Source organism: Prionailurus viverrinus, chromosome C2 (genome assembly GCF_022837055.1).
Source record: "Prionailurus viverrinus isolate Anna chromosome C2, UM_Priviv_1.0, whole genome shotgun sequence".
NCBI classification, from domain to species: Eukaryota; Metazoa; Chordata; class Mammalia; order Carnivora; family Felidae; genus Prionailurus; species Prionailurus viverrinus.
Genome location: NC_062569.1, coordinates 10,006,615 through 10,034,481, shown reverse-complemented (window position 1 = coordinate 10,034,481; position 27,867 = coordinate 10,006,615). Strand labels below are relative to the sequence as shown.

Sequence of the window (27,867 nt, the reverse complement as noted above, 5' to 3'; positions counted from 1 at the left end):
TGGAAATCTGAGGGGAAGGCACTTTTCCTGCCAGCACCAGTGAGAAAAATCACAGCGAGAGATCTGTTGAATTGATGAGGTTCATATGTCCATCAGTCTTGATGGTCATAGTAGTGGGCAGATACCGTGACTGATCAGCTTGGGTGGCGCCAATTACCAGGAGAAGCACAGGGGTATGGCAGCACAGAAATGGCCACTGAGGCAATGGCTGCAAACTAAGAAGTCACCTTAATTGTGGATACTACACATCCGTTGGCCTTTTAGGCAAGTGGCTTTTTTGCCACTAACTTGCTTTATTTTTTTATTTTTTTAGTGTTTTTATTTATTTTTGAAGGAGAGAGACAGAGCATGAGCAGGGGAGGAGCAGAGAGAGAGGGAGACACAGAATTCGAAACAGGCTCCAGGCTCTGAGCTGTCAGCACAGAGCCCGACGGGGGGCTCGAACTCACAAACTGTGAGATCATGACCTGAGCCGAAGCCGGACACTCAACCGACTGAGCCACCCAGGCGCCCCGTCACTAACTTGCTTTAAAGCGTGATTGTATTTTCACAAATATCTAATGCTTCGTCCTCTTCAGCAGGGAGCTTGGCTCCCATCAAATGGATATGAAAAACTCACGACAACAAGCACTTCTTGTCAGGTAGGTTCCTCACTTTATGTTGATTAACTTGTTCTCTGATTGCAAACTCCAAATTGGTCCTAATGATGCTTTTTCTAGACACTAATGTTTGCAAGTAGACAGGGTTTGGGTAAAAAATTATCTGCTCTGGTGCTAATGGAAGCTATATTTGCTAAGCCAGTCCATCTGGGTCTACCTACCAAGGGTAAGGCATTAAACAACTGGTATCTTGGTTATTTCCTTCAGAAGAAGACTCTGAGATGATGGTTTGAGTACAAGTTGAGTGCAAGAAGTGGCCCTAGGAAACTCCATTCAGAGGATGGAAAAGTGAAACAAAGAAGATAGGCAGTAAAGCGTGTGCTATTAATAAACCGGCTACCATACTGGGTGATTAGAACCTAATCCTGATGAGGAACTCTGGCAACTAGTACACAAGAAACATCTTGGAATTATCCCTACGGAGGGGTGAGGAAGCTGGGATGTTAATACTCCATCTACTGAGAGTCCTGACTTGAGAAGCTGTTGCCAGCATGGTAATCTCCAGGTTCTTCTGGTCTACGATGCCTGGGCAAGGCAGCCGTCTAGTTTTAGAAAAAAGTCCTCAGGAATAAAGATACAGATATGGACTGTTGGGAGTTGGTTGCAGCACAATTAAAAGAGTAAATAAAGTTCAAGAAATGAGTGTGGGATGCTGGTAGCTTCTGCTACAACGGGCAGTTTTTTGTTTGCAGACAAAAGGGTGCTCAGGAATGGAAAAGCATAGACTTTTTCTGTAAGAAGCACTTGCTAGTTTCCACTTGGAATCTGTGCAGCTTCAATATATGGACAATTTCTCAGCATCCTCAGTCCTGCATAGTACCCTGATCCGTGCCTGGGTGTAGGCCTCTTTTATCTTGTCAGGCTTATTGGGAGCTCCCTGAAAGCACGACCCAGTGCCCTGTCTCCTCTAGTTTCCTCACTGGAGAACCCAGCACAGGCCTGGCCAAACGAGAACTCACGTTCTAATTGAATTGATGACCACATAGGTGAATACTGCTCTATACATGGACTCAAGAGAGAGAGAGAAAAGAAAAGCCAGTTGGAATGAAAAGTCTTTGCATAGCTCTTGCTTCTGCCTGCACTGCTGGGTCCCTTGATGGTCATGTGTCAGATTCCTTGTTGTTCATATCTCAGCTGCAACGTCACCTCCCTGGGTCATTCCTGACTCCATTACTTAAAGTGGCCACCCAGACACTCTTTAGCACATTACCTTGTTGTAATTCTCTGCACAGCACTTCTTGCCATGTGAAGCTTTCCTTGATTGTTTATATTTTGTTGCCTGTCTCCCCCAGAAATACAGGTTATTTATACCGTGTTGCCTTCTTTATATAAGAATAAAGTTTCCATGAGAGCAATGACATTGTCTGGCTTACTCACTGTAGTACCTTCAGCACACACTAGTGGATCAGTAAGTATTTTTTTTATGAATGAATTTATCACAAACAGAAATGAAAACAAACAACTTCCCTTTGGGCCCTAGACTCTTATTAAAAAGATTTACGATGGGACACCTGGGTAGCTCAGTTGGTTAAGTCTGACATTGGCTCAGGTCATGATCTCACAGTTTGTGAGTTCGAGCCCTGCGTCGGGCTCTGTGCTGACAGCTCAGAGCCTGAAGCCTGCTTCCGTTTCTGTGTCTCCTCTCTCTCTGCCCCTGCTCTGCTAGTGCTCTCTCTCTCTCTCTCTCAAAAATAAATAAACATTAGAAAATTTTTTTAAAAGATGAAAAGATTTAGGAAGGAAAGAAATGTCCCAGTGACTGAATGGAATGTCTAGATTCCGGAAGAATCTGTGGGATTTTCATTTGGAAAAGAGGTAACAGATAACTTAAAATCGCTTTTATTAAAATAGAATCAAAACAATATATGTGTGAGGTAGAGTAACAACAAAAATGAAGATACTATGTGTCCAGCTTAAGAAATATAGTCAGGATCACCTTTAGTAATGGATGTTTATTACAGAGGCTCAAGAGTATATGAGATAGCACTGAACATCATTTCTTCCCTAGCCATATTGTTACTTACGGTCCCCAAAAGTCAGACTGCGATGTCAAAAAGCCTCATGAGGAAGTGGGAGAAAATAGCTTAACATTCTGTGGAATAAACCTGACTTCAAATTATCTGCTCTCTTTGTTTTAGCTGCCATATCCTCATCTCGGGAGAAGGTGATAATGACATCAGTCGCCACAGTTGCAAATCCTGGGAAGCAGACTTGGAAACCCAAGAGAAAGGCCCAGGCCGTATATCGGCTTTGGGAGATCAGCTTGACCCCGAGAGCTGGAAAAGGGCTGACAGGCAGAGTGGAGGCTTAATCTTGAAGCAGGAGATCCTCTGAGAAAAGCAGTTAATACAGTCTGGTCAGGTTTGGTCTTTACCTTTTTAAATCACCTTTCACAACTATATTGAGTTCTGGGTCCCCTAAGAGGGATGGTAGGTGCTTCCCTCTGAAGCAGACTGGTAGAGACAGGCTGGGGCATGTACCATAACAGCTAAGTGGCCTGTGCCAACTCCTCCAGCGTATCTCTCCAGAAAAGGGCCCTCTGGAGAGTCTGGCAATTTTCTGGCAATTCGGGTAAACTGTGGCTTAAACAGACTTGGCTGTTTCCAGAGGCCTCTGATTTGCCCTGATTCAGTTGTCTACATGCGGACTGACATATCCTTCCAAGAGACGAAAAGAGGGGAACACAGCAGGTCACCAACTCCTTCCCTCTAAGCGGGAACTGGACTTTGTCTTTACGGCTATTCCCCCTACTACACAGGAAGCTACCCTAAACTGCCATAGGCCACACCGGCTTGCTCAGAACCCATACACTGGAACCTCCAGTGCTCTGTCACAGACCCTTGCCTCCCGTGCCAGTAGTGGACAGTTCCTACAAGGTCAGACTCACATTGTGCTAGCAGAAGCCCATCGGAGGGGCTGCCATGCAGCTTTTTACTTTCTTCCTCCTCTGACATCTAGGGCCCACTTGGCCACAAAGGCTGCTTGTTAGTACAGAGGAGCTAACTCCCCTGGAGGCAACCCCAGCCAGGGTCTCTCAGGCAGACACGTCTGAGACGCTTGTATGCTTTTAGGTCCATCCTTCTGACCCCTGCCCCAGAATTGAGCCTTTATTGCCTATAGCGGTAACTTTGATAACACACTTGTTTAGCGGCTTTTCCTTCTCTGTCTCATCGTCCTCATGGCCTTATTCCTGTTTCCTGAGATCACCTCCCAAATAAACTATCTGCACCCAAGGCCTTGTCTCAGGCTCTGTTTTAGGGGAGGTCCAAACTGAAACATCAGCTAGCATTTTTATTCCAGCTCGAGCCAAGCCCTATGTGAACAGGTCAAGCTGCCTAGTAAAGGGGGAAACTGCCATCCAACTCCAGCTGATGGTTGCCATGTGGACCTGCAGGCCCAGCACTGCTAGAAATTCAGGCTTATTGGGAGACCCTCTTTAAATGTTAGCACCTAATTCAAAACTAAAAACATTGCATTGTGCCCACCATATCTGCTAAACAGATCAGGCCCATGAGCAGACCACATCGCATAGAGTATGGGCACCAACCCCATGAACAGTGGGGGAAGGAGTCGTTCATTAATGGACTAGAACTCTAAGGATGGAAGAATGGGGGAATGAGGAAACAAAGAACTGGCTTCTTCCCAGATTAGAGAAGGGCCAGAAAGGGCCAGAGCCCTTAGATAACACATCAGAGCTAACACACATTGAGTGTTTACTATGTGCCCAGCTCTCAACCACATTACCTGAATCTTACAACCTCAGGAGGCAGATACTACTTTCATTATCATCGTATTATAGGTGAGGAAGCAGCGGTCAGAGGTTATGATAGAGTTGGGACTCAAAATGAGGCCTCTCTAGGTTACAACCCTTAACTCCTACAAAAGGAGCCAGGCACTGGAGGTTTTAATTTTGGGTTCACTTAGGAAAATCTCCTCGCTTCATTTTACAGAGAAGTCTCAAAGAGGGAAAGTTCTTTATTGGACAAAGCTAATAAAGGCAGGAGGGATGATAAAATAGAAAATCACCGGTATGCAATCCCTAAAGAAATAATAGATCAAAGCTAGGTAGATCGTAATTTAAGTCAAAGACTATTGGGCACTTGATGGATAAATCAGGTCGTTCCTGATATAATGCAGAAGCAAGTACCTCTTACCTCCTATGTTGTATACTTGCCAAAAATACTAGAATCTGAGTCTGAATGAGCCTCTAGATCTACCAGTTTACAGGAAAAGTGGGCAATACTGGGACATATTTAATAACATCATAGGGATGCAACTAGGCAAATCCAGAACATGATTAATTTTAGGGCATATCACCTAGTTTTGCCAACAAATGGCAATGAAGACAAGAAGGGGAACTGCTAAGTATTTTTACAGTGATTTAAGGGATGTCAACAAAATGCAGTGTTATGAATCTTGTTTGGACCCAGAGTTAGACAAGTCAACAAAAAGACATTTTGTGATAATTGATGGGAGTTCAGGACATGCTACTCCAAAACGTGACACCTTGGTGTACTGAATATTTTAAGCTGAAGGAATCTGAAAAATGAGATGCTGGAAGGATTTTCTGACCTCCCAAGAAGCAAGGTCATGAGACCCCATGTGAGAAGTGCCCTCTTATACCCAGAAGAAAGGAGCATCTTTATCTTTTAAAAAGGAGGGACACTGAGATTTTGAATGAAAAGGCCATGCTAAGTTCCCCTAATTTACTATGCTTCACTCATACCCTACTGTTCCACCCACAGTTTTCCACAACTTTCTACTTTTCATCAAATCTAATATAAAAATGTTCAGGTTTAACTGGTTTTTTGGGTCTTCATTTCCTTATGAAGCACTCCCATGTCACATCAAACTTAACTTATATGCTTTTCTTTTGTTAACCTGTCTTTTATTATAGAGGCCCAGCCAAGAACCTTAAAAAGATAGGTGGAAAAAGATATTTTAAAAAAGTATTTTAAAAGATATTAGATATTAAATAATTAAGAATTACTATTGATTTGGTTAGCAATGATAATGGTGTTGTCACATATATACATATTTTTAAGACATGTATTCATTGTTGAGGGGTGGGGAGGGATACAGACAGGGAGACACAGGATCCCATGCAGGCTCCAGACTCTGAGCTGTCAGCACAGAGCCCGATGCAGGGCTCGAACTCACAAACTGTGAGTTCATGACCTGAGCCAAAGTCGGACGCTTAACTGACCGAGCCACAGAGGTGTCCCGTTGTTACATATATTTTTAAGTCCTTACAGTTTTTCCAGAAGACCAAATGGAACACTTATTATATGAAAACCTCTATACCTCAATAGGAGTCTTTCATGGAAAGGAGAGCTTTATTTCAAAGCAACCTGAAAAAAATGGTCAGGTCCACAACTACAAACTGGTAGGAGGGAGCGCACAGTTACACATCCATTCGGCAGGGCCTCAGTTAGGAGTCTTGCCAATTCCTGTTGATTGCCCAACATCTATTCAGTTTCCTCTTCAGGTTGAAACTGAAAAGGTTGAATTGAAGATGCCCATGATATCTTTGTTATCGAAACATCCAAACAGGAAAGAGGACATCTGGAGTCAACTTAATCTGCTTAATTATTAAAATAATTATTTACGCTGCGAATACAATTAACTTAGTAGCTTTCTTCACCTTTTCACATTTTTAAGAGTCACAGAGGTTTCATTCATGTTTCAAGCAGTTGAGTTGGTAAAGATCCTATCTCTACTTCATAGGAAATGGGTTACCCTCAATTACTCCTTATGAGAGCCAGCTGAAAGATTATTCCATTGGTTTTGAAGGGCTGGTGGGGTTGGCATCTGCGATGGTAGCCAAATAAATGAGATTTCTGTGTAACACATGCTGGTACCTATGGGTAAAAAACGGGCAAAAATCAGAGGCTTGCTTTTACTGAACACTAACAAGACACTGGAAAGGAATTTACCCACCCTAGTGGAATGGCTCATCTATTGTTTAGATGATTTAGTATCATCAACCTCCTTATTTAACACCAAGGAAAATATATCCAGCTTCTTACCTGTTTGCACTTATACTTCCATGGCTACCTCTCTGGGCCAAACCACTCCCCTTCTTGCCTAGGCTATTGTATCGGACCAGTCTCATAACTGGTCTGTCTCCCTGCTCTACCTTTGACTCCTAAGTAGCAACCTAAGGGATCATTGTACAGTATAAGTCAAGACTTGCAATACCTCTGATTAAAACCCTCCAAAAGCTCCCATCTCATTCTGAGTAAAGCTGAGCTCTTCCAGCCCTTCTGATGGCCTGCAAGGCTATAAGATTGGGGCCTCCAGTTACGTCTCTGATCTCAGCTCCTACCACTTTCCCTTTGCTCACTGAGTTCTGGCTGCAGCGTCCTCCTTGCTGTGATTTGAAGATAACCAGCGTGTCCCAGCCTAGGGGGCTTTTCCACCTGATGCTGACTCTGCCTCACAAATCTATATAGCTGGCTCCCTCACCTCTGGTGTCTGCTCAAATGTCGCATCAGATATACCCTGTGTAAAATGGCATCCCTTCTCCCTCACTTACCCTGGTTTATTCTTATTCAAAGCACTTACTACTATGTGCCTAATTGTATGATTTCCTCCTTCCAGCTTCTGGAGTCTAGAATGTAAACTCTGTAAGAGCAGACAAGGTACCTGATTTGGTAAAAAGCAAAGCTGGTTTTGGTACTGATTCCCCAGTAGCTGAAACAGTGTCTGGTACTCAGTAGTACTTATAGAATGTCTGTTGAACAAACTTAAAGGGACAAAGCACTTCAAAGGTATCAATGTGAGCTTACTATAGTAGTGATTCTCAATCAGGTGACAGAGTTCTCTACCCAGGAAGGCAAACCAGACTAGGAGGGCAGGAAGCATGGCCTATGCAATGTGAAAAAGCCCACCAGGAAATTTTGATAACTTTCTTATGCATAGGTTGAGAATCGCTACACCAAATGGAACGTTTTGCAACTTCTATATAGAAAAATGAGAGTTTACTATAAACTGTAAAAAAGCAAATTGTCAGATGCCAGAATCAAATGCAAAGACTTACACAAAGATACCTCTACTATTCCATTGAGCTATTCAGTGAGGGATTGTGGGTGATTTTTTTAGGGGGTGGGAAAAGCATGCCTTTCTTAAACATGTCTTCAGTAAGAATGAAATAATGTAATAATAAACGGAGCATAATTCATGGACTACATTTAGAAAGACTGTTTTCTCTCATTTTGGTATATAACTAGAAAACACATTCAATTACTGTGCTGAATGTGCCTTTGGCTTAACTTGTAAGTCTTTTATGGTCCTTGTGTGCATTACAGACTGCGAGTTAGAAGATGAAAGGGAACTAACTTAACAGTCAAATGGTCTGACCCCCTCAGAAAAAGGATGAGCTGAGGATCCATGATGAGCAAGGGGCCACAGCGCTCATCTCCAGAGACTAGTTTTCCACGTGATCTTCTCCCCACCCCTGTTGTCATCAACTGACATGTCTACCTGAAGGAAGTTTGCAGTGAGCATAATTCAAATTCAAAGAGGGTGCCACATCTGACTCCAGGCTTCACAATGTGCTGTCTGTGTGGTTTGGAGCAGGTAAGTAACCTCTGAGCCTCATAGGGGATCAGTCACCCAAGACTCCTAGTTCAGGTCAGCTTGCTGTATCACCACACTGGTTTATCCTCCTCCCAAAAGTTGGGAGGAGGGGCGGGTACTTACTGGACGCACTCATTCGCCCGGCCTTTGTTCTGATACTCCACGATACAGCGGATGAGCTGGTCATTCTCCTCCAGGAGCTGAAAGACCAGAGAAAGGGTCAGCGCAGTGCGTCATCGGGACGGCCAGGCACACTACCCCCTAGTCTCTTCATTGCGGGGTTGTACTGCCCCAGTGTTCTTGCCGACTTCGTTCCGGTCTCACGCCACACCGCTGCAAGCCGACCCCCTACGCAAACCCACCACAAGCCTCAACTGGGATGCTGCTCACTCTAGGAAGCTTCCCGAACCCGAACCCTTTCAAGATCTCAACCAAGGAACTTCTCTCCGCCCTCGTTAGCGCTCACCCGCTGGATCGTCTCCTGATTAACTTCCGCCTTGCCTTTCAGCCAGTCCGGTACGAAGGCCACCGACATCCCGAGAAGCCAGGTTGGAACCCGGTCTCAGGCCCTGAGGACCCCCGTGCATCTAAACCGGAGCCAACCGGCAGCCCCAGGCGCACTATTACTGAAGCAGGGACCCATGTTAGGTGGGGCCTACACTCTCGACGTTGATTGGGTCCTCCCGGTGACTGGGAACAGACGGAACGTCATTTGTGATTGGGCGCGCAAGAGCGATGGTCAGAGCGTCAGCCTCGGTCCCGCCCCCTGGGGGCTCAGCGCTGTAGGCGCTCGATTGCATTTGCGCAGTCTGGAGAGCTAACCTCGGGGGCGGGGCCGGGCGTCAGCTCCTCGCCTTTCAGGCGCTGGGTAGTCTATCTGCAGGAGCACCTTGCGTTGGGTCACACGGGTATTGTGGCTGGAACCCAGATATCTGGCTCCAAGTCCACTCCTCCCTATTTCGACATCACTCTGGTGCCTCCAGATACGCGTCTGGAACGTGAACCCTGGCCATTGCCTCCTGCCAAGCCAAACCCTGCAGGTAGTAGGAAAACACTGCTGTTAGCTTTATTCTTTGCTGAGGAAGAAACTTGTATCTACACCTATTTTTCCTTTGGGTAGTAATAAAGCTCACTAGGTTTACGGCCCTAAAAAGAACTGTTATTTTCTCCATTTTACAGATGAGAAAATAGGTTAAGAAACCTGCCCAACATCTCACAGCCACTAAGGGCAGAGCCAATATCTGTACACGGGTAGTATGGCTTTAGAGCCCTCGTTCTTAACTTACTACTCCATACTGCCTATGCACCATACTGCAGAGGTGGCTTGCTGCAAGATAAAAGAAGGAAGCTGGTCCTACCCTCCTGGGCCACATAGTTACTGCTGGCAACCGCTGACACTCTGAAGTCGTTGTCTTCTCTCTGGTTCAACCCATCCATTACGGACATGGGAACAAGGCTGGATTTCCCTGCAGCACAGGGGGAACAGCAGCCACATCATTTAGGAGGAAGATCTTCAAAGCCTTTACTCAAAAGGGATCTGGGGGGGGGGGCAATTCTGCCTCATAGAGCTTCATTTCCCTGAGTAGTGGCCCTGATCCAGAGCAGGCTCATCTACTTTGCTGGGCTCTCCCTCCACAATTCCCTTAGTCAACCCTGTGAGGAGGCAGCTTTCATTCCATTTCACAGAGGAGTAAAACCCAGTGAGAAAAGTGGGGCAACATACCTGAACTGGACCAGGACTTCAGGGCTTCCTGGTTCCCAAGCCTGTACTATTAACCCCAGCAAGGCTCTCTCCCTGGGAAAATTCCCCAAAGGCTCCACAGAAAACAGACAGATGTCTCAATATGAAGAGGAAGTAGAGGTTACCCAGGTGACTGGTACCCAGAGTCTGGACTTTCTCCTAGGAACCATGGAAGCTATAGACAGTTTTAGGCAAAAAAGAAGTGAAGTCAGAGATGCATTTTAGAGTTTTCCTTAAAAAACAAGCAAACAAACAAACAACTACAGAGAAGGCTACTTGCTGCAGGTGTGCAGGCCGGAAACGGTGGAGGAGTGAAAAAAATGTGTGCATTTGACAGACATTTGGAATAGACTTGCCAGGTCTTAGTGAATTAATGGAGGAGGGAGGGAGAAGGAGTAATTAGGGATGACTTCTGGTGTCTTGGTTTCAGCAACTGAGAGACTGGTGATGCCATTTTTGGAGACAGGGGACAGTGAAGGAGAAGTTGGACTGGAAGTGAGAGAGTGATCAATTCAGCCGTGGACACGTGCATGCAAGGTGATGTCAGACAGAGATGTAGAAGTCTATGGCTGGCTCTTTGGGTCTGGAACTCAGGGTCAAGGGCTGGGCTGGCGATATAAGCTTTGAGGGGCATCACTTGTGGAAATGGAACCATGCAGTGGATAAGACTGCCCAAGGAGAGTGACTTGGTTTCTCTCATGGCCAAGGAAAAGAGGCTACAGAGGAGCATGGGGGAGGGGTGGGGAGACTAGAGATATAAGAGGAAATCAGGTGGGGGGGTCATATAAAAATAAGAGTGACTGAGGAAGCAAGACAGGACAGCAATGACAAATGCTGTTGAAAGGTCAAGCCAGGTAAAGACTAGAACTTGAATGTCTTTAATGAAGGAGGTTTCAGTGCTGTGGTGAGGCAGAAGTGAGAATTTCCAGGGACTATGAAATACAGGAAAGATGAAGCAAATGGAGTCTTTAGAGCAGGCCACTGTTGCCAAGAAACCTGGCAATAAAGGGGAAAAAGGAAAGAAGGTGGTAGAGGGACAGAAGTTGGTGGGAACTGAGGGCTATTACTTTAATGGCTGCTCTTTCCTCTGTGAAGGGGGCACCTGGGAGGCTAGGGGGATCTTGAAGAGTGGTAGATCTGGGGAGCACGCAGGAGATTTTGAGGTTGGTGTTGGGGAGAGCTGGAGACAGAGCCAACCCAGCAAACATGGGACTGCCGGGCAGTGTTGAGGACCTGGTGGAGGCTGGCGAGGTACATACATAGCACTGATCTGTATGGTTGTGCGATTTTTTTTTTTTTTCCAGCAGCACTTCCAGCTCAGGGGCTTATTTAGAGAAGCCAGAAGATTGGATTTTTTTCCTGAGTGGGAGTGCTCCCAGGCAGATGTGAGAGAAGAAAAACTGCACAATGGAGGTAAGCATATTGGGAAGAATGTGATGGAAATGATAAACCCTGCACTTTCAGTGGATGGAGAAGGAAATAAAGTGGATGGAGAAAGGTGATACATACAACAAAGTAGAAGGACAAGTAGAGGCTTCCGCAGGCCAGGCAACAGTGGGCAGAATTCTGAGAACAGCCAAGGGACAGTCAGAGATCAGGTGTCTGCGTTTACAACTTCAGAGGTGGAGCTCTTCTTCTGTGGTGATACAGCAACCTAGGGTGTGAGCCTGGAAGTAGAGGAATGAAGAAGGCTGGAAAAGAAAATCTCTGGAGCCTGGAGTCAAAATGACCAATGATTGGAGAGGAGGGCTAGGACTCCAGACACCACATCTTACCCCTGTAGCCCAATCCACTATGGTGCCTGAGCCACTCTATCTGCACCCGTCAGAGAGCACAAAGCCCTATTATAAAGCACTCACATAGCAGGTTTTGAGAGCCTGAGGCTCCACATTCAAAAACTCTTGGTTTTTGTGGGTCTGGCACCAATTTTTCCTTCCCCATTTAAGCCAGAGTTTTGTCTTCATGACCTGTGGTGACAAGAACAGCTCTTCATTCACCTGCGAATACACTTGGAGAGGGAATCCCAGTGGTTCCCTCACATTCAGTGAGGAGGTTTCAATCTCTGTTACCAATCAAATCTCATTGCTGTTATCTTTTGTGCCTTTTATGACCTAGCCTCATGATCACTTGTCACACAGGCCAACCCTGACTCAACGTGGAGGAGACCACGCAAGAGTGTGAATACCAGGAGGTGGGGATCCCTGGAGGTCATCTGTTTTCATTTTGTAATTTTTCTCTGGCTATGTAAGGCCTTCTTCAGTTTCTACCCATGTGGTGATGACTTTCAAAAGTTGATGTCTAGCCCAGACCTGTACCTGTACATTCAACTGCCTACATTGACATCTGGACCAGAAGTCTCTAGGCTACCTCAAATTCAACTTGTCTGAGATAGAACTAGAGATCATTTTTCTTTCCAAAATCAGATCCTCTTCCAGTTTCTCTGTATCTAGAAACCCCTCCACTATCTACACATTCACTCAAGGCTGAACAGTGGCATTATCCTTGAAGCCACTTTGTTACTCTTCCACATCCAATTCGTCACCACGTCTTGTTGATTTTGTTCCTACATGTCTCTGCAGACTGTCCAGTTCTCCTCCTCTTCACCATCGCTCCAGTCCAAGTCTAAGCGAGCTCCAGCTTCATCGTCTTTTGCCCAGATGACTGCATTGGCTTCCCAGCTGGTCCTACCAGGGCTTCTGTGAGCCTTTTTCATTTTGATCTTAACTTCAGCAGCCAAAGTGATTTTACACAAGATAAATTTTATCAGTTTCCCACTGTCCTAAACTTTCTAGCATGGCCTACAAAGGTCTTACCTGGTCTTAGCTCTTCTATTCTCTCTAGTGGCTCTCACCCTATTCCTTACTCTCTAAACTCTCAGTTCCTTTTCTTGTCTTTTTTTTTTTTTTTGGTGTGGCAAAATATACATAACTTAAAATGTACCATCTTAGCCATTTTTAAATGTTCTGTGACATTTAAAAATTTACATTATTGTGCAGCTATCACCACCATTCATTTCCAGAACTTTTTCATATTCTCCAGCTGTAATTCTGTGCCTGTTAAACACTAGCTCCTCATGCACCACCTTTCTTTTCATCCGTCTAAAGGAGCCCTGCCGCCTTCTTGTTCTTTATACACAAACCGCCCTCTGTCTGAAACACTCTTTTTTTCCCCTTTGCCTAGTGAGCAACCAGTCAGCTATAGTGTCACGTTCTCCAGGAAGCCTCCTCGGACTCCCAAGTTCAGACCAGAAGCTCCTGTAACTTCTCTCAAAAACCTTGTTCCTCTCGGAAGAGCACACATCTCAGTTTGTATTTCAACACATGTTGTGTAATTGTTTAATTGATGAGTGCTTTCGCTCTGCCTTCTCTTAACATAGTGTTTAGTGTCAGGAGTTCCTCACTGTGTCCCCACCGCCAGGCCTAGTGCCCGGCACACATCAGGTGCTCAAAATGTGTTGGGCGAAAAATAAATGGACGAGTTCCGCTTCCCTGCATTGGGCCATCCATCCGTGTGACACCTGTGAGTGCCTCCACCCCCAGACTGGGGTGTGTCCCTCCAGGGTCGGACTTTAGCACCTCATCCAGGCTGGCAGGAGGCTGTGCTCTTTGGTTTGCCTATCTCGGACTTCCCGCCCAGCTGCGCAGACGGCAGAACCCACAGCGGGGGCGTGTCGCGGGCTTACGCAGAACCTCCCTGTCTCGGCACGTCAGTTCTGTACTCTACCCCAGGAGGAATCGAGCTTAGACCCAGAAGTTTCCTCGCACCTCCGGACGTGGGAATTACACGCTTGGACGTCAAACCCAAGCGGGTGAGAGCCAGCAGATGGGAAGAAAGCTGGGAGGAGCGCGCGCCCCTGCCACTCCCCCTGTGCCTTTGGGTGGCAGCCCTTTAAGAACTAGCTAATTCGGGACTCCTCCGGGACTGGGCGGGGAAGCCACTCCAGGATTGGCCGGTTCGGGTGCGGGTGTCGCTTAGCAGCTGCAAATAGGGATTCAAGATTCGGGCATGCGCACCATCGCCTACCTGCGCCTGGGCCGCCAGTGACCTGGGCCGGGTCCGCCCGGTGGGCTGAGGTTGCAGAGGAGGCGGCGGGTGGTACGGCGGTGAGGCGGCGCGACGGGCGGGCGCCGACTCCCGGAGGCCGCCGTCGGGGCGAGGTGAGGGCTGGCGGGCGGAGTCGGGTGCCGCGGCCCGTTAGCGGAAGGCAGGCGGGGTCGGGTGTGGCGCAGGGCGGGCCTGGAGGTGGAGGCGGCCCCCGGGCCCGCCCCGCCCTCAGGCCCGACTTAGCCCCACCCGGTTGCGTGGGTCTTCCCCGAGTCGCCTGTCCCCCTTTCTTCCCCGGGCGGCTCTCTGGACTCGGGAACAACCGGGGCGCGCCTGCTGGAACCCTAAACTGACTGATGCGCGTGGAGCGCTGCTCCCAGTGGGAAGAGAAGGGGTGTGTCCAAATGAGAGAGGGGACGATTTCCTTGATTATCCTTGATTATCCACGAAGCCCCGGTCTGAGTACTGTTTAATTTTAATAGCAAACTTCCCTTACCATGCCGAAATTATACGACTTGGTTTACCAAATACTGGGTGCACTGGACCAGCTTTTCCGAACATTAGATGTAGGAGGTGATGTACATTTGTGTCTATTACAGGCTTACCTCTAGACCTCCAGAGACAGAAGGATAAAGCACTCTGGGAAAAATGAGGTTTTTAGAAATCAAAACCACAAAAGAATTATTCCTAGTGGCGAAAAGTATTTGGTGACATTTGTTACATGGTCAGAACAAAACAGTAAAGCTCAGACCAATGGATAGGGTAAATCTTAATTAAATTTTACAAAGGAATTAATCCCGATAAAGGTTATTTTAGTAAAATTAAAATGTAAATAATTGAAGGTGGTTTCATATTGGTAAATAGAATTAAATCGATATAATAGAGTTTGCTCTGGAAAATACATTGTAGACAATGCGGTTATAGCTCTGCTTGTCTTTACAACACAGAAGACATCTTGGAGTCCGAAAGTTTTATTCTCAGAAAGAGCCTCAGAAACAAGCTGCATCCAAAAGGTGATTGAGGGTCAGAGAGGAAAATTGGCTTATTCAAAGTAACACAGCGAGTAAGGAGTAATTGTAACAAGTGTGACTCTAGGCCTCTGCTTCTTCTATTAACAGGTCTTTGATTAGTTGAGTAGTAATGCTCTAGGAGAAAGAAAATAGAAATAGGGTAGCTGTGATCCCCAAAATTGGATTTAGAGAGGCAGAGTGTATTGAAAAGATTGCATAGGCTTTCAGATGTTTTCAGTAAGGAAGTTTGGGTTTGAAACCTGGCTCTCTCGCTTATGTCTTAGTTTTCCTACCTGTCCAGTGTAGATCATGCCTACCTCATAGATAGTCTTGAACAGTAAATAACATTATCAGTTTAAAAGTTCCTAGCACAGTGCCTCGCACGTAATGTTAGTCGCTATCAAGTTCAGTCCCCTACTCTTTTTAACTCATTTCAGAGTTATGTGTACCCTCCCTATCCCCACACCATCCCCAAGAGACATGGAACAGAGGATCCTGAGTGATCTACACATTAGGTTACCGGTTCTCAAGTTGAAGATGAATTCAATAAGGGTGACTAACCCAGTTTTGTTTTCTGTATTGTGTATTTGAGGAGTGGGTAATATGCCTCATGGCGAAGACTTGTGTTTGAGTATTTGTGTGCCCAATGAAATTCGTTGTTTGTTTGCATTACTGTTTTGCAAGGCTTGGTCATGGTCTGGTCATTTAATGCTGTTCTTCTCTCATGCTTTTTCTTTCCCTCTTTTTTGGAGGAGGAGGGGGAGGAGCATATGTGGTACGGATTTGGGGGTGGGCTAAGGGTGAGGAAAAAAAAAACAATGGGAACAAGCAAGGGTGGCCTCCAGCTAAGGACAAAGTCTTTGCTGGTAGAGTAGGGATAATCTATGACACGAGCAGTTTATAAATAGATGCTGAGAAGAGGATTTAGGAAATGGGGGAGGCAGATTAAAATGTAATTTTTATAAAGCGTGGTAGCAGTGACTTGGGTATGTATATTTGATTACTAATTCAGTTTCTACTTCAGAAAAATTCCATCTGTCTTTTTCTCTCCAAGTAGAAATTTATTGTGGAAAAGTGTTCAAAATATAGATTAGGATATGACAAGATCTGAAAACCCACATTTCTTGTTTCAGTGGGCAAAAATAAGGCAGCTGTTAGGTCATTCATTCGTTTGCTTAACAGTTTTTACTGAAGGCTTCTCATGTGTGCCAGGCATGGTGTTAGGTTAGGAAGCCAGTCTACTGGCTTGTAGAGGGAGCCGGGAAGACCTGGAAGAGACTATTGTCTCTGTGTGAGTACTCTGAGGGTGCTTTTGTCTTTGTATAATCGATAATACATTTTTTTATTATTGTGGCATGATTTTTCAGATTTATACCATCACTTCTTGTTTCTTATTTTTATTTATTAAAAAATATTTTTTTAGGCGCACCTGGGTGGCTCAGTCAGTTGAGCGTCCGGCTTCAGCTCAGGTCACGGTCTCACGTTTCGTGGGTTCGAGCCCCGCATCAGGCTCTGTGCTGACCGCTTGCTCAGAGCCTGGAGCCTGCTTCGGATTCTGTGTCTCCTTCTCTCTCTGCCCCTCCCCCGCTCATGCTTTGTCTCGCTCTGTTTCTCAAAAATAAATAAAATGTAAAAAAAAAAAAAAGTTTTTTAATGTTTATTTATTTTTGAGAGAGACAGACAGACAGATAGATTGTGAGTGGGGGAGAGGCAGAGAGAGAGGGAGACAGAATCTGAAGCAGGCTCCAGGCTCTGAGCTGTCAGTACAGAGCCCCACACAGGGCTGGAACCCACGAATCACAAGATCATGACCTGAGGCGAAGGCAGATAATTAACGGAGCCACCCAGGCGCCCCACTACCTCTTATTTTTTGAACTGAATACTAGTTAAATGCAGATAGCTTTTATTTTAATTAATCCTGAGATTAGAATACCTTCTAGTTTGGAAATGTCATGTAGTTATGGAGCTGCTCACTATAAAACATGTTTTTCAACATTCAAGCAGAAATCATTGAAACTACAGTTAATTAGCAGAAAAGATTATTGATCTACTTATAGAGATGTTTATTTTATTTTATTTTTAAAGTTTATTTTGAGAGAAAGAGAAAGCATGAGTGGGGAAGGGGCAGAGAGAGAATCCCAAGCAGGCTCCACGCTGTCAGTGCAGATCCCGAGACAGGGCTCAAACCCACAAACCACGAGAGCATGACCTGCGTGGAAGTCAGGCGTTTAACTGACTGAGCCATCCAGAGCCCCTACTTATAGAGATATTTAAAAATGACGCTTACACATAAAAAGCAAGTGGGAGCATAATTTAAGTAAGTGATATAAAGATCTGAAGTTAATACTTTATTCTTCAAAGTTTATTTAAAAATAATTCCAGTTTTAGGAAATTGCAAAGATAGTACAGAGCGGTCCCATATACCCTTTACCCTACTTTCCCCCCCATTGGTTACATCTCACTTAGGTATAGTACAACATCAAATCCAGGAAATCAACATTGATATAAAGTATGTATAGCTCCATGCCCATTTTAGCACTTAATGTAGATTCCTATCACCACCGTCGCAAAATACAAAATTATTCCATCACCACAAAGATCTTTTGCTCTCCCTTATAATAATCACAACCATTCCCCTCCTCCCCACCATCTCTGACCCTTACCAACTACTAGTCATTTCTCCATCTCTGTAATTTTGTCATTTTGGGAATGTTACATGAAAGGATTCCTACGGTATGTGACCTTTTGAGGTTTGGTTTTTTTTTTTTTTTCACTCAACACAGTGCTCTTGAGATCCATCCAAGTTGTTCTGAATTTCAGTTGTTCATTTCTTATTACTGCTGAGTAGTATTCTGTGGTATGAATGTAATATTTTATTTAACCATTCAGTATTTGTAGAATTTTTGGTTGATTCCAGTTCTTGGCCATTACAAATAAAGCTATTATGAACAATTGTACACAGGGTTTTGTGTGGATGTAAATTTTCATTTCTCTGGGATAAATGCCCAGGAGTGTGAATGATAGATCATATGTTAATTTCATGTTTAGTTTTGTTTTTTAAAGTTTATTTATTTTGAGAGAGAGAGAGGGAGAGAAGCACAAGCAAGGGGAGAGGCAGAGAGAGAGAGAGGAGAGAGAGAATCCCAAGCAGGCTCTATGCTGTCAGTGTAGAACTTGACATAGGGCTCAATCTCAAAACCTTGAGATCATGACCTGAGCTGAAATCAAGAATCAGATGCTTAACTGACTGAGCCACCCAGGCGCCCTTGCATGTTTAATTTTAAGACACTGCCAAAAAAATAAATAAATAAAAGTAAAGGACACTGCCAAACTATTTTCCAGAGCGACTCTACCATTTTATAGTCTTACCAGTAATGTATGAGAGATCCACTTCCTCTGTGTGCCTTGACAGCATTCACTTTTAAAAAAATCTTAGGTGTTTTCACAGGTATAGAGCATTATCTTATTGTGATCTTAAGTTACTATCCCTGACTTGTTAGTGATGCTGAACATCTTTTCATGTGCTTATTTGCCATCTGTATATTCTTTTTGGTGAAATGTCTGTTCACGTACTTTGCCCATTTTCTAACTGGATTTTTTTTACTGTTGAGTTTTGAGAATTCTTTATAAATTCTAGATATATAGAGACCCTTATCAGATATGTGGTCTACAAATATTTTCTTCCAGTCACTGGATTGTCCATGTTCTTTCTCCTTTTCACATGAGCTTTTGCAGATCGAATGTTTCTAATTTGATGAAATCCAATTTACTGATTTTTGTGGATTATGCTTTTGGTGTCATGTCTAAGAACTCATCCCCAAGTCCTGAAGATCTTCTCTTACATTTTCTTCCATTTTTATAGTTTTACTTCTTAGATTTACATTTATGATCCATTTTGAATTGACTTTTATGTAAGGTGTGAGGTTTGGGTCAATAATTTTTTTTTCTATAGCTATCCATTGCTTTGGCACCAAATACTGAAAAAATTGTCCTCCCTCCATTGAATTGCTTTTGCACCATTGTTGAAAATAATTTAGCTGTACTGCTGTAGATCTATTTCTTTGTTCTCTCTTCCGTTCTCTTGATCTGTGTGTCTGTTCCTCTGCCAATACCACACAATCTTGACTACCGTAGCTATATAATAAGTCTTGAAATGGAATGGCATGGTTCCTTCCACTTTATTCCTTTTCAAAGTTGTTTTAGCTATCTTAGTTTCTTTGCCTTCCCATATAATTAGAATACTCTATCTTTACAAACTGTCATTCTGATATTTTTATAGGAATTACATGATACCCTTATGTCAGTTTGGTGGAGAATTAACATCTTTACTATGTTGAGTTATCCAATCTGTGAACATGATGTATTTTCTCACTTAAAACTTTTTTTGACTTCTTTCAGCAGTGTTTTGTAGTTTTCAGCATAGAAGTCTGTACATGTATTGTTAGATTTATAAGTATTTTATTTTAAAAATTATAGCTTTATTGGGATCTTTTTTTGGTGTGATTGTAAATGGTATTTTATTTTTAATTTCGGTTTCTGTGTGTTCTTGCTAGTTTATAGAAGTACATTGATTTTTGTATGTTGATATTATGTCTTGCAACCTTGTTGAACTCAATAGTTCTAGAAGGTTTTTTTGGTGGGCTCCTCAGGATTTTTCATGTAGATGATTTTGTCATCTGCAAATAGGAGTAGTTTTGTTTCTTCCTTTCCTATCTTTATACCTTTTATTTCTGTTTCTTGCCTTGTTGCACTGAGTAGAACTTCCAGTAATGTGTTGAAAAATAGTTGTGAGAGCAGACATCCTTGTTCCTGATTTTAGAGAGAAAGCATTCAGTCTTTAACCATTAAGTATGATGTTAACTGTAGGCTTTTTGTAGATGCTCTTCCTCTAATTGACGAAGTTCACCTCTGGTCCTATTTTGCTGAAAGTTTTATCATGAAGCAGGGTTGAATTTTGTCAGACACCCTTTCTGTATTAATTGATATCATTTTTTTTTGGCCTTTTAATATCATGGATTATAGTGGTTGATTTTACTATGTTAAGCCAGCCTTGCATCCTGGAATAAATCTCATTTGGTTATGATGTCTAATTCTTTTTATTATATTGCTGATTTCTAGTTACTAGTATTTTGTTAAGGATTTTCACATATAAATTCATGAGTATTATTGGTCTACAGTTTTCTGGGTTTAATATCAGGGTAATACTAGTTTCATAAGATGAATTTGGAATTATTTCCTCCTCTTTTATTTTTTGGAAGAGATTGTGTGTAATTGGTGTTCATTCCTTTTTACCTGTTTGGTAGTATCCTCCAGTGAAACCATCTGGACTTGGAGATTTCAGAGTTTTAAAATTACAGATGAAAATTTCTTAATAGGAAATTTAGTTATAAGATTGTTTAAATTACATGTTTCATATTGGGTTGAATTGTGGTAGTGTTTTTTGAGGAATTGACCATTTTACCTACATTGTCACATTTATGGGTGTAGAGTTGTTTACAGTATTCCATTGTTTATTTTTTTGATGTCCATAGTGTCTATAGTGATATTTCCTATCTGATTCTTGATATTAGTAATATGTCTCTTGTCTAGTTTTTTCTTCGTTGTTTTGGTAGAGATTTGTCAATGTTGTTGATCTTTTGAAAGGACTAAAATTTTATCTCATTGATTTCCTCTGTTACTTTTCTGTTCCTAGTTTCATTGATTTCTATTATTTCCTTCCTCCTGCCTGCTTTGGGTTTTTTGTTTGTTTGTTTTCAGTTTGTTTTTGTTTTTTGCTCTTCTTTTTCTAGTTTCTTGACATGTGAGCTTAAGTTATTATTTTGAGACTTTTCCTCTTTTTTAATGATAGCATTTGGTGCAGTAAATTTCCCTCTTAGCACTACTTTAGCTGTGTCTCACAAATTTTGATAGGTTTTCCTTTTTATTCAGTTCAGTGTATTTTTAAATTTCCTTTGAGACTTCCTTTTTGACTCATTGATTATTTAAAAGTGTGTTGTTTAATTTTTAAGTGTTTGGAGGTTTTTAGTGCCTCTCTTTGATTAATTTCTATTTTGATTACATTGTGGGCCCAGAACATACTCTGTGTGCATTTTTAAAATTTGTTGAGGTTTGTTTTATGACCCACATCTATCTTGCCGTATGTTCTGTCAGTGCTTGAAAGGAACTCTGTTGTTGGATGGAGTGTTCTATAAATGTTGATTACCTACTTTTGTAGATAGTGATGTTAAGATCTCCTATATCTTTGCTGGTTTTCCATCAATTGTTAAGAGTGATGTTGAAGTTTTCAACTGTAATTTTGTGGATTTGTCTATTTCTCCTTTCACTTTATCAATTTTGCTTCACCTATTTTACACCCCTATTATTTAGTAGATATACATTTAGGTTTATGTCTTCTTGGTAGATGTATTCTTTTATCATTATGTAATGTTTTTCTCCATCTTTGGAAATTTTCTTTGCTTTGAAGTCTGCTTATGATATTAATGTAACTTACTCTTTCTTTTGATTAATGTTTGCATGGTATATTTATTCATTTACTTTCAATATACCTATATTGCTTGTTTTTTTTTTTAAATTTTTTTAACGTTTTATTTATTTTTGAGACAGGGAGAGACAGAGCATGAACAGGGGAGAGTCAGAGAGAGGGAGACACAGAATCTTAAACAGGCTCCCGGCTCTGAGCTGTCAGCACAGAGCCCGACGCGGGGCTCGAACTCATGGACCGAGAGATCATGCATGACCTGGGCTGAAGTCGGCCGCTCACCCGACTGAGCCACCCAGGCGCCCCATACCTATATTGTTATATTTGATGTGAATTTCTTGTAGAAAGTAAATAATTGGATCATGTGTTTTATCCACTTTATCAATTTCTGTCTTTAATTATGTATTTTGACCGTTTACATTTACTGTAATCATTGATATGTTAGGGCTTAATATGGTCTTTTACTTTTTGTTTTCTGTTTATTCTGTTTTCTTTCTTCTTTATTTATTTTTTTAAATATGGAACGCTTCACAAGTTTGTGACATCCTTGCACAGTGGCTACACTAATCTTCTCTGTATCGTTCCAATTTTTAGTATATGTGCTGCCAAAGTGAGCACTAAAATTCTGTTTTCTTTTTTCCTGTATTCCTGTGAATAATTCAGACATCTTTTAGAAGTCCATTTGTATTTACGTATGGTGTTTTTGAATGTATCTCTTTGTATAGCTTTTTCAGTGGTTGCTCTAGTATACACCTGTGTACATATGCATACTTATATATGCATGTATGTACATCTATGTTTGTGCATATTTATGATTTATCAGTTTCCTGCAGACAGGATTTTACCATTTCAAGTGAAGCATTGAAACTTTACCTGCCTTTACATCTCTGTACCCGCCATTACTAATTGTCTTAAATATTTCCTCTAAATACATTGAGAGTATCAGAAATGTTCTAGTAACTGCTTCAGTCATCCAACATAACTTACAAAAATCATAACTTACAAAACTCATGAGAAGTATAGTCTGTTGTATTTTCCCATGTTTTTATTCTCTTTGAGTTTGTTTTTGTTTCCCAAGTTTCCTTCTTTTATCATTTCCTTTTTGTTTAGAGAACTTCCTTTAGCCATTGTCTTAGAGCAGGTGTGCTGGCAACAAATTCTTTTAGTCTTCTTCATCTAAACATGTTTTAATTTTCCTTTCCTTTTTGAAGGATATTTTTGCTGCAAATACAGAATTCTGGGTTGGCAGTTCTTTTCTCTTAGCACTTTAAAAACATGCTTCCTTTTGGCCTCCATGGTTTCTGTGAGAAATTTGCTGTCGTTTGAATTGTTTTCCCCCCTCTGTATTATTTTCTGCTGCTTTCAAGATTTTTTCTGTCTTTAGTTTTCTTAAGTTTGACTGTTACTTTTGTTGGCATGGATTTCCTTAGGTTTATCCTTTCTGGGGTTTATTCTTTTTTTTAAACACATTTTTAAATGTTTTTATTTATTTTTTGAGAGAGAGACAAAGCACAAGTAGGGGAGGGTCAGAGAAAGGCACAGAATCCAGAGCAGGCTCCAGACTCTGAGCTGTCAGCACAGAGCCTGACGCGGGGCTCGAACCCATGAGCAGTGAGATCATGACCTGAGCCAAAGTCAGACGCTCAACCAACTGAGCCACCCAGGTGCCCCTGGGATTTATTCTTTTTGAATCTGTTGCCTTATGTCTTTTGCCAAATTTGGGAAGTTTTCAGACATTTCTTTGAATACTTTTTCAGTCCTACCCTCTTTTTCCTCTCCTTAGGACTCCAGTGACAGGTGTGTTAGATAATTTGTTATAGTCCCACAGTCCCTGAGGCTCTGTATAATATTTTTCAATCTAACTTCTCTCAGATTGTTTAAATTAAGTAATTTTTATGTTCTGTCTTCATGTCTACTGATTCGATTCCTTCTTCTGTCCCCTCCATTTTGCTGTTGAGCTCATCTGTTGAGTTTTTTACTTCAGTTATTGTATTTTTTTACATTCTAAAACTTCCCTTTGGTTTTTTATACCTTCTATTACTTTGCTGAGACTTTTAATTCTTCATTTGTTTCAAGTGTGTTTATATTGCTCATTGAAGCATTTTATGATGGTTTGTTTTATTTTTTTATTAAAAATTTAAAAAAAATGTTAATGTTTATTTTTGAGACAGAGAGAGACAGAGCCTGAGTGGGGAAGGGGCAGAGAGAGAGGGAGACACAGAATCCGAGGCAGATTCCAGGCTCTGAACCGTCAGTACAGAGCCTGATGTGGGGCTTGAACTCACGAACCCTGAATTCATGACCTGAGCCAAAGTCGGACACTTAACTGACTGAGCCACCCAGGCACCCCTATGACGGTTACTTTAAAGTTTATCGTCTTTTTTTTTTTTTTTTTTAATTTTTTTTCAACGTTTATTTATTTTTGGGACAGAGAGAGACAGAGCATGAACGGGGGAGGGGCAGAGAGAGAGGGAGACACAGAATTGGAAACAGGCTCCAGGCTCTGAGCCATCAGCCCAGAGCCCGATGCGGGGCTCGAACTCCCGGACCGCGAGATCGTGACCCGGCTGAAGTCGGACGCTTAACCGACTGCGCCACCCAGGCGCCCCTAAAGTTTATCGTCTTGATGTTGGCATCAGTTGATGGTCTCTTCTTACTCAATTTCAGATCTTCCTGGTTCGTAGTATGACCAGTGATTTTTTTATTAAAACCTGGACATTTGGGGTGTTATGAGACTCTGGATCTTATTTAGATCTGTTTTAGTTGGCCTTTGTTGACACTGTGTTAGCAGGGGTGGTGGAGGTACTATCTCATTACTTCCAGGTGGGAGTAAAAGTTCAGGTTTCCCCAGTGGGCCTCTTTTGGGTCCCTGAAGAGAAGGGGATTTCTGTTTCCTTAATGATACAATGGGAGAGGCTGGCTCTTTGCTGCCTGTAGCTCCCTACCTGATCTCTGACACTCCAGCCGTGTGGAGAGTTGGTGGGGACACCTCATTACTGCCAAGCAAAAATAGAAGTCTGGACTCTTATTTCAGCTTTTCTTGTGGGTATATGATGGCTGCAGTTTTTCTGTGGTGGTTGCCTGGAGTAGAATGTTTTTGTCTAAACCTTTACTGTTTTGCTAGGCTGCGTGCACCTTTCCTGGTTCTTTGGCTGGAGAGACCAGGCTCTTTTTCATTGTTGGGCTTTTTTTTTTTTTTTTTTTTCTTTTTTCCTGCCTGCATTCATTGGCATTTCTGGGTTGCTGGTTTCTCCAGCACCAAGACTAGGATATCTGAGGCAAAAAGAAAATTGAGCAAACTCATAACTGTGCCATTCCTCAGGTTCCAAAGTCCCTAGCCAGTCTGCTTTCCTGTCCCCACCTTTCAGATGTTTATTTATGTTTATGTTGTATATAGTGTCCATATTTTTTATACCACTATTAGTGGGAGTAGGAAAAAGCCCTTCAATTCTACCTTTTCAGAAGCAAAAGCCCCCAGTTCATTCTTTTTTGAGCAGTGGTCAGATCTGTTATGCAAGTACAGATCATCTCATCATAGTTCATAATCTGAATTTGCAAACATCAGCTCCCTACAGTATGCAAAGCTCTTACCAAGCGCTGTGAGGACACAAAGATGAGTCTCTCCCTATTTGTATTACTTTTTTTTTCATTTTTTAGAATACAAAGTACATTTTCAAAAAGGGGAAAACAATGTTGTCTCTGTTCTTAGACTCTAACACAGCAGTGTGTAAAATCCCTCTACCTCTCAGGCAGCTGTCGTCCTGTATGTTTACACACTCATATGTATACACAAACACAAGTAACACTTAATATCCCAGTATCCCCTTCATTGAAGCATCAGAAAAAATTTTAAATATCTTAAATGTATGTGGGTTTCACTAGTTTCCAGTACTAGTAACTTGGGAGAACTGACCAACAGTTTTATTTATTTTGAATGCTATTGTTTGGTCACCGAAAGGATCAAGTGGGTCAAGTAGAGAATCTAAAGGGACAGTTGTGTCCTTTAGAGAGTGGTAGAACTCGTTCTTAGATCACTATCACTTGTAAAATTTCACTGTTCTCTTTTATTGGTTTAACACGATACCTGGCACATGGCAGATGCTCCATAAAAACAGCACTAGAGAGGATATTTGGGGGTTGACAGTTGGAATACATGTATATTGCTTTTCCTTTAAAGAGCAGAGAATTTACTCAGCCCCCTAAGCAGTGTCTTTCTTATTTTGCCTTGGGGCGTTTCTGTCCAGTCTCTGACTCTCTTGGTATCTCATTAATTCATTGTCTTTCTCTCGTTCTCTCTTTTTTAGGCGTGGTGTGGGAGGGGGGGGCTCAGTGTCTTTATATTGTTCTTTCTTATCTAGTAGTGTTTTTAGAAACATCTTCACTACAAGTATTCTTTTTTTTTTTTTTTTTTAAGAGAGAGAGTGTGTGCGCGTGAGTGCACACCAGCAGGGGAGGGGGCAGAAGGAGAGGATGAGAGAATCTTAAGCAGGCTCCGTGCCCAGCACAGAGCCCATCTCAGAGCCCTTCTTGGGGGCTTGATCTCCCAACCATGAGATTATGACCTGAGCCAAAATCGAGAGTTGGACGCTTAATTTACTGAGCCACCCCGACACCCCTTAATTACAAGTATTCTTAAACACTCCTCTACATGCATTGCAGAATAGTTACAACTTGCATGCACTGAAATAACACTGTTCTCAAGGTAGCAAGCAAGTTGTCATTCTTGTTTTGCTCCTAAGGCCTAGTGTCAAGTTGATCTTACAGTCTTCCCCTGTCTCTATCAGGGCTTTGTGCCTGTAAGTCTTTAAAAATTTATTTCTAGGGGCGCCTGGGTGGCTCAGTCGGTTAAGCGTCCGACTTTGGCTCAGGTCATGATCTTGCGGTCCGTGAGTTCGAGCCCCGCGTGGGGCTCGGTGCTGACAGCTTAGAGCCTGGAGCCTGCTTCCGCTTCTGTGCCTCCCTCTCTCTCTGCCCCTCCCCTGCTCATGCTCTGTCTCTCTCTGTCTCAAAAATAAACATTAAAAAAAATTATTTCTAAATTAAATATTTCAAGCATTCACGAAAGTATAAGAAGGTCATGAGATTAGCCGCAACACACCCAATCCCTGATGACCTCTTTGGTACCAGAGGCCTCAGCGTTGGCCAAGCAGCTGGGGTGCGGCCCACATGGCCTTCTGGCAGTTGACAGGGCCTGCCACTGGCGCTGGGAACTTAGCAATTTTGTGTGTGGAGGTATTTTTCCTGGGGCTTTTCACATGTTTACTCTTGAATGGAAAGTGTGGGGAGATGGGACAAACGGACTTTGTAGGATCTGTTGGCTAGTAGACCAAGTTTTCTTTTGGCTTTCTCTTGTTTTTATACCACTGCAGTCTCTTCATGGGTAAAATGGGAAGAATTACTCATTTATGCATTCCAGATAGGGTGTTTATTCTTAGAACCTACACTTAGGTAATGGAAATGAAAAATTAGTAAAATAGAGAACAAGGAGATAGGGTCTCTGAGAATTCGGAGGAGGTGGAAGACTTCCAGCCAGACAAGCCTGGGAAGGGGTCATAGAAAGGGTGGCCGCGGATTTGGGTATGGGGAGATCAGAGGAGGAACAGACAGAGGAAAAGAATCCGTAGAGGCACAGAGGTGAAGAGAGTGGTGTGCGTCATGGGGGTTCCCCTTTCCTACTGCTCGTAGGAGTTGAGAGGCCAAATAAGGTGACGTATTTGGAGTTCTTTGAAAGAAAAGCCCACCAGTGTGTGTACCTATTACCATCCTATCAAGTAGAGGACCTCACGAACAAAATCTGTGAAACGGGATGTGTGGGTGCATGGAAAGACCCATTAAAGCTACGCTGGCCACCTCACTAACCCCTGGTTGCGGGCTGCCACGGCCTACGTGTGTAGGTTATGGCCTGTGCAAGCACCTGCAGAGTTAGCAGATGGGGCCAAAACCCAGCCAGGCTCTGCCAGGCTCTCTTTTCACCCTGAGAAGCGTTTTGGTCTGATTTGCCAAAGGCACCACGAGGGCTCAAGATCTGATTCCTTTTGTTGCTTAATAGTGCCCACATTTCATGGCCAAATATTGAGTAACTTACTGTAGTATAATTTGCTAAATGACTTCCTTTAGCCATCTGTAGGGACTCAGTCATCATTTTGAAGACTGGCTTGGGATCAAACACTTGGAGAAATTCAGGAGGACATGCTATACTCCCTTGGTTCCATTTTTACCTTCTGTTCTCCTTGCCACCAACTTCAGGTTGGATGCTCAGAATCCCTCTACTGCAGGTGAGGATAAGACAACAAAACTGCTCAGCACCTACCTGCCTGGGTGACCTGAAACGCATAGGTCACTGGGCCCCATCCC

At 42.9% G+C, this 27,867-nt stretch overlaps 2 protein-coding genes, 1 long non-coding RNA gene and 1 other non-coding gene across 15 annotated transcripts in view; 2 read left to right on the top strand and 2 right to left on the bottom strand.

Moving 5' to 3' along the window:
- Positions 1-400: 400 nt before the first annotated feature.
- Positions 401-2,014, top strand: LOC125174525 (uncharacterized). Its single transcript, XR_007155448.1, has 2 exons — positions 401-641; positions 867-2,014. It is a non-coding gene; the product is annotated as an uncharacterized LOC125174525 (long non-coding RNA).
- A 468-nt stretch (positions 2,015-2,482) lies between these two features.
- On the bottom strand, positions 2,483-8,917 carry SS18L2 (SS18 like 2). Its single transcript, XM_047875237.1, has 3 exons — positions 8,707-8,917; positions 8,364-8,440; positions 2,483-6,520 (listed from the first exon to the last, which is right to left on the bottom strand). The coding sequence occupies exons 1-3, from the start codon at positions 8,773-8,775 to the stop codon at positions 6,433-6,435; spliced, it is 234 nt and encodes a 77-aa protein (XP_047731193.1). The 5' UTR covers positions 8,776-8,917; the 3' UTR covers positions 2,483-6,432.
- Positions 8,918-9,068: 151 nt separating this feature from the next.
- The window catches only part of SEC22C (SEC22 homolog C, vesicle trafficking protein), a 38,662-nt gene continuing 19,863 nt past the window's right edge, over positions 9,069-27,867 (top strand). For 6 of the 12 annotated variants that reach the window (XM_047875234.1, XM_047875231.1, XM_047875236.1 and 3 more), the window contains exon 1: positions 14,001-14,138. The gene's annotated coding sequence lies outside the window, so the exon portion shown is untranslated. The other 6 variants (XM_047875225.1, XM_047875227.1, XM_047875230.1 and 3 more) reach the window with 6 other exon arrangements.
- Positions 22,026-22,131, bottom strand: LOC125175820 (U6 spliceosomal RNA). The gene has a single exon (XR_007155995.1). It is a non-coding gene; the product is annotated as a U6 spliceosomal RNA (small nuclear RNA).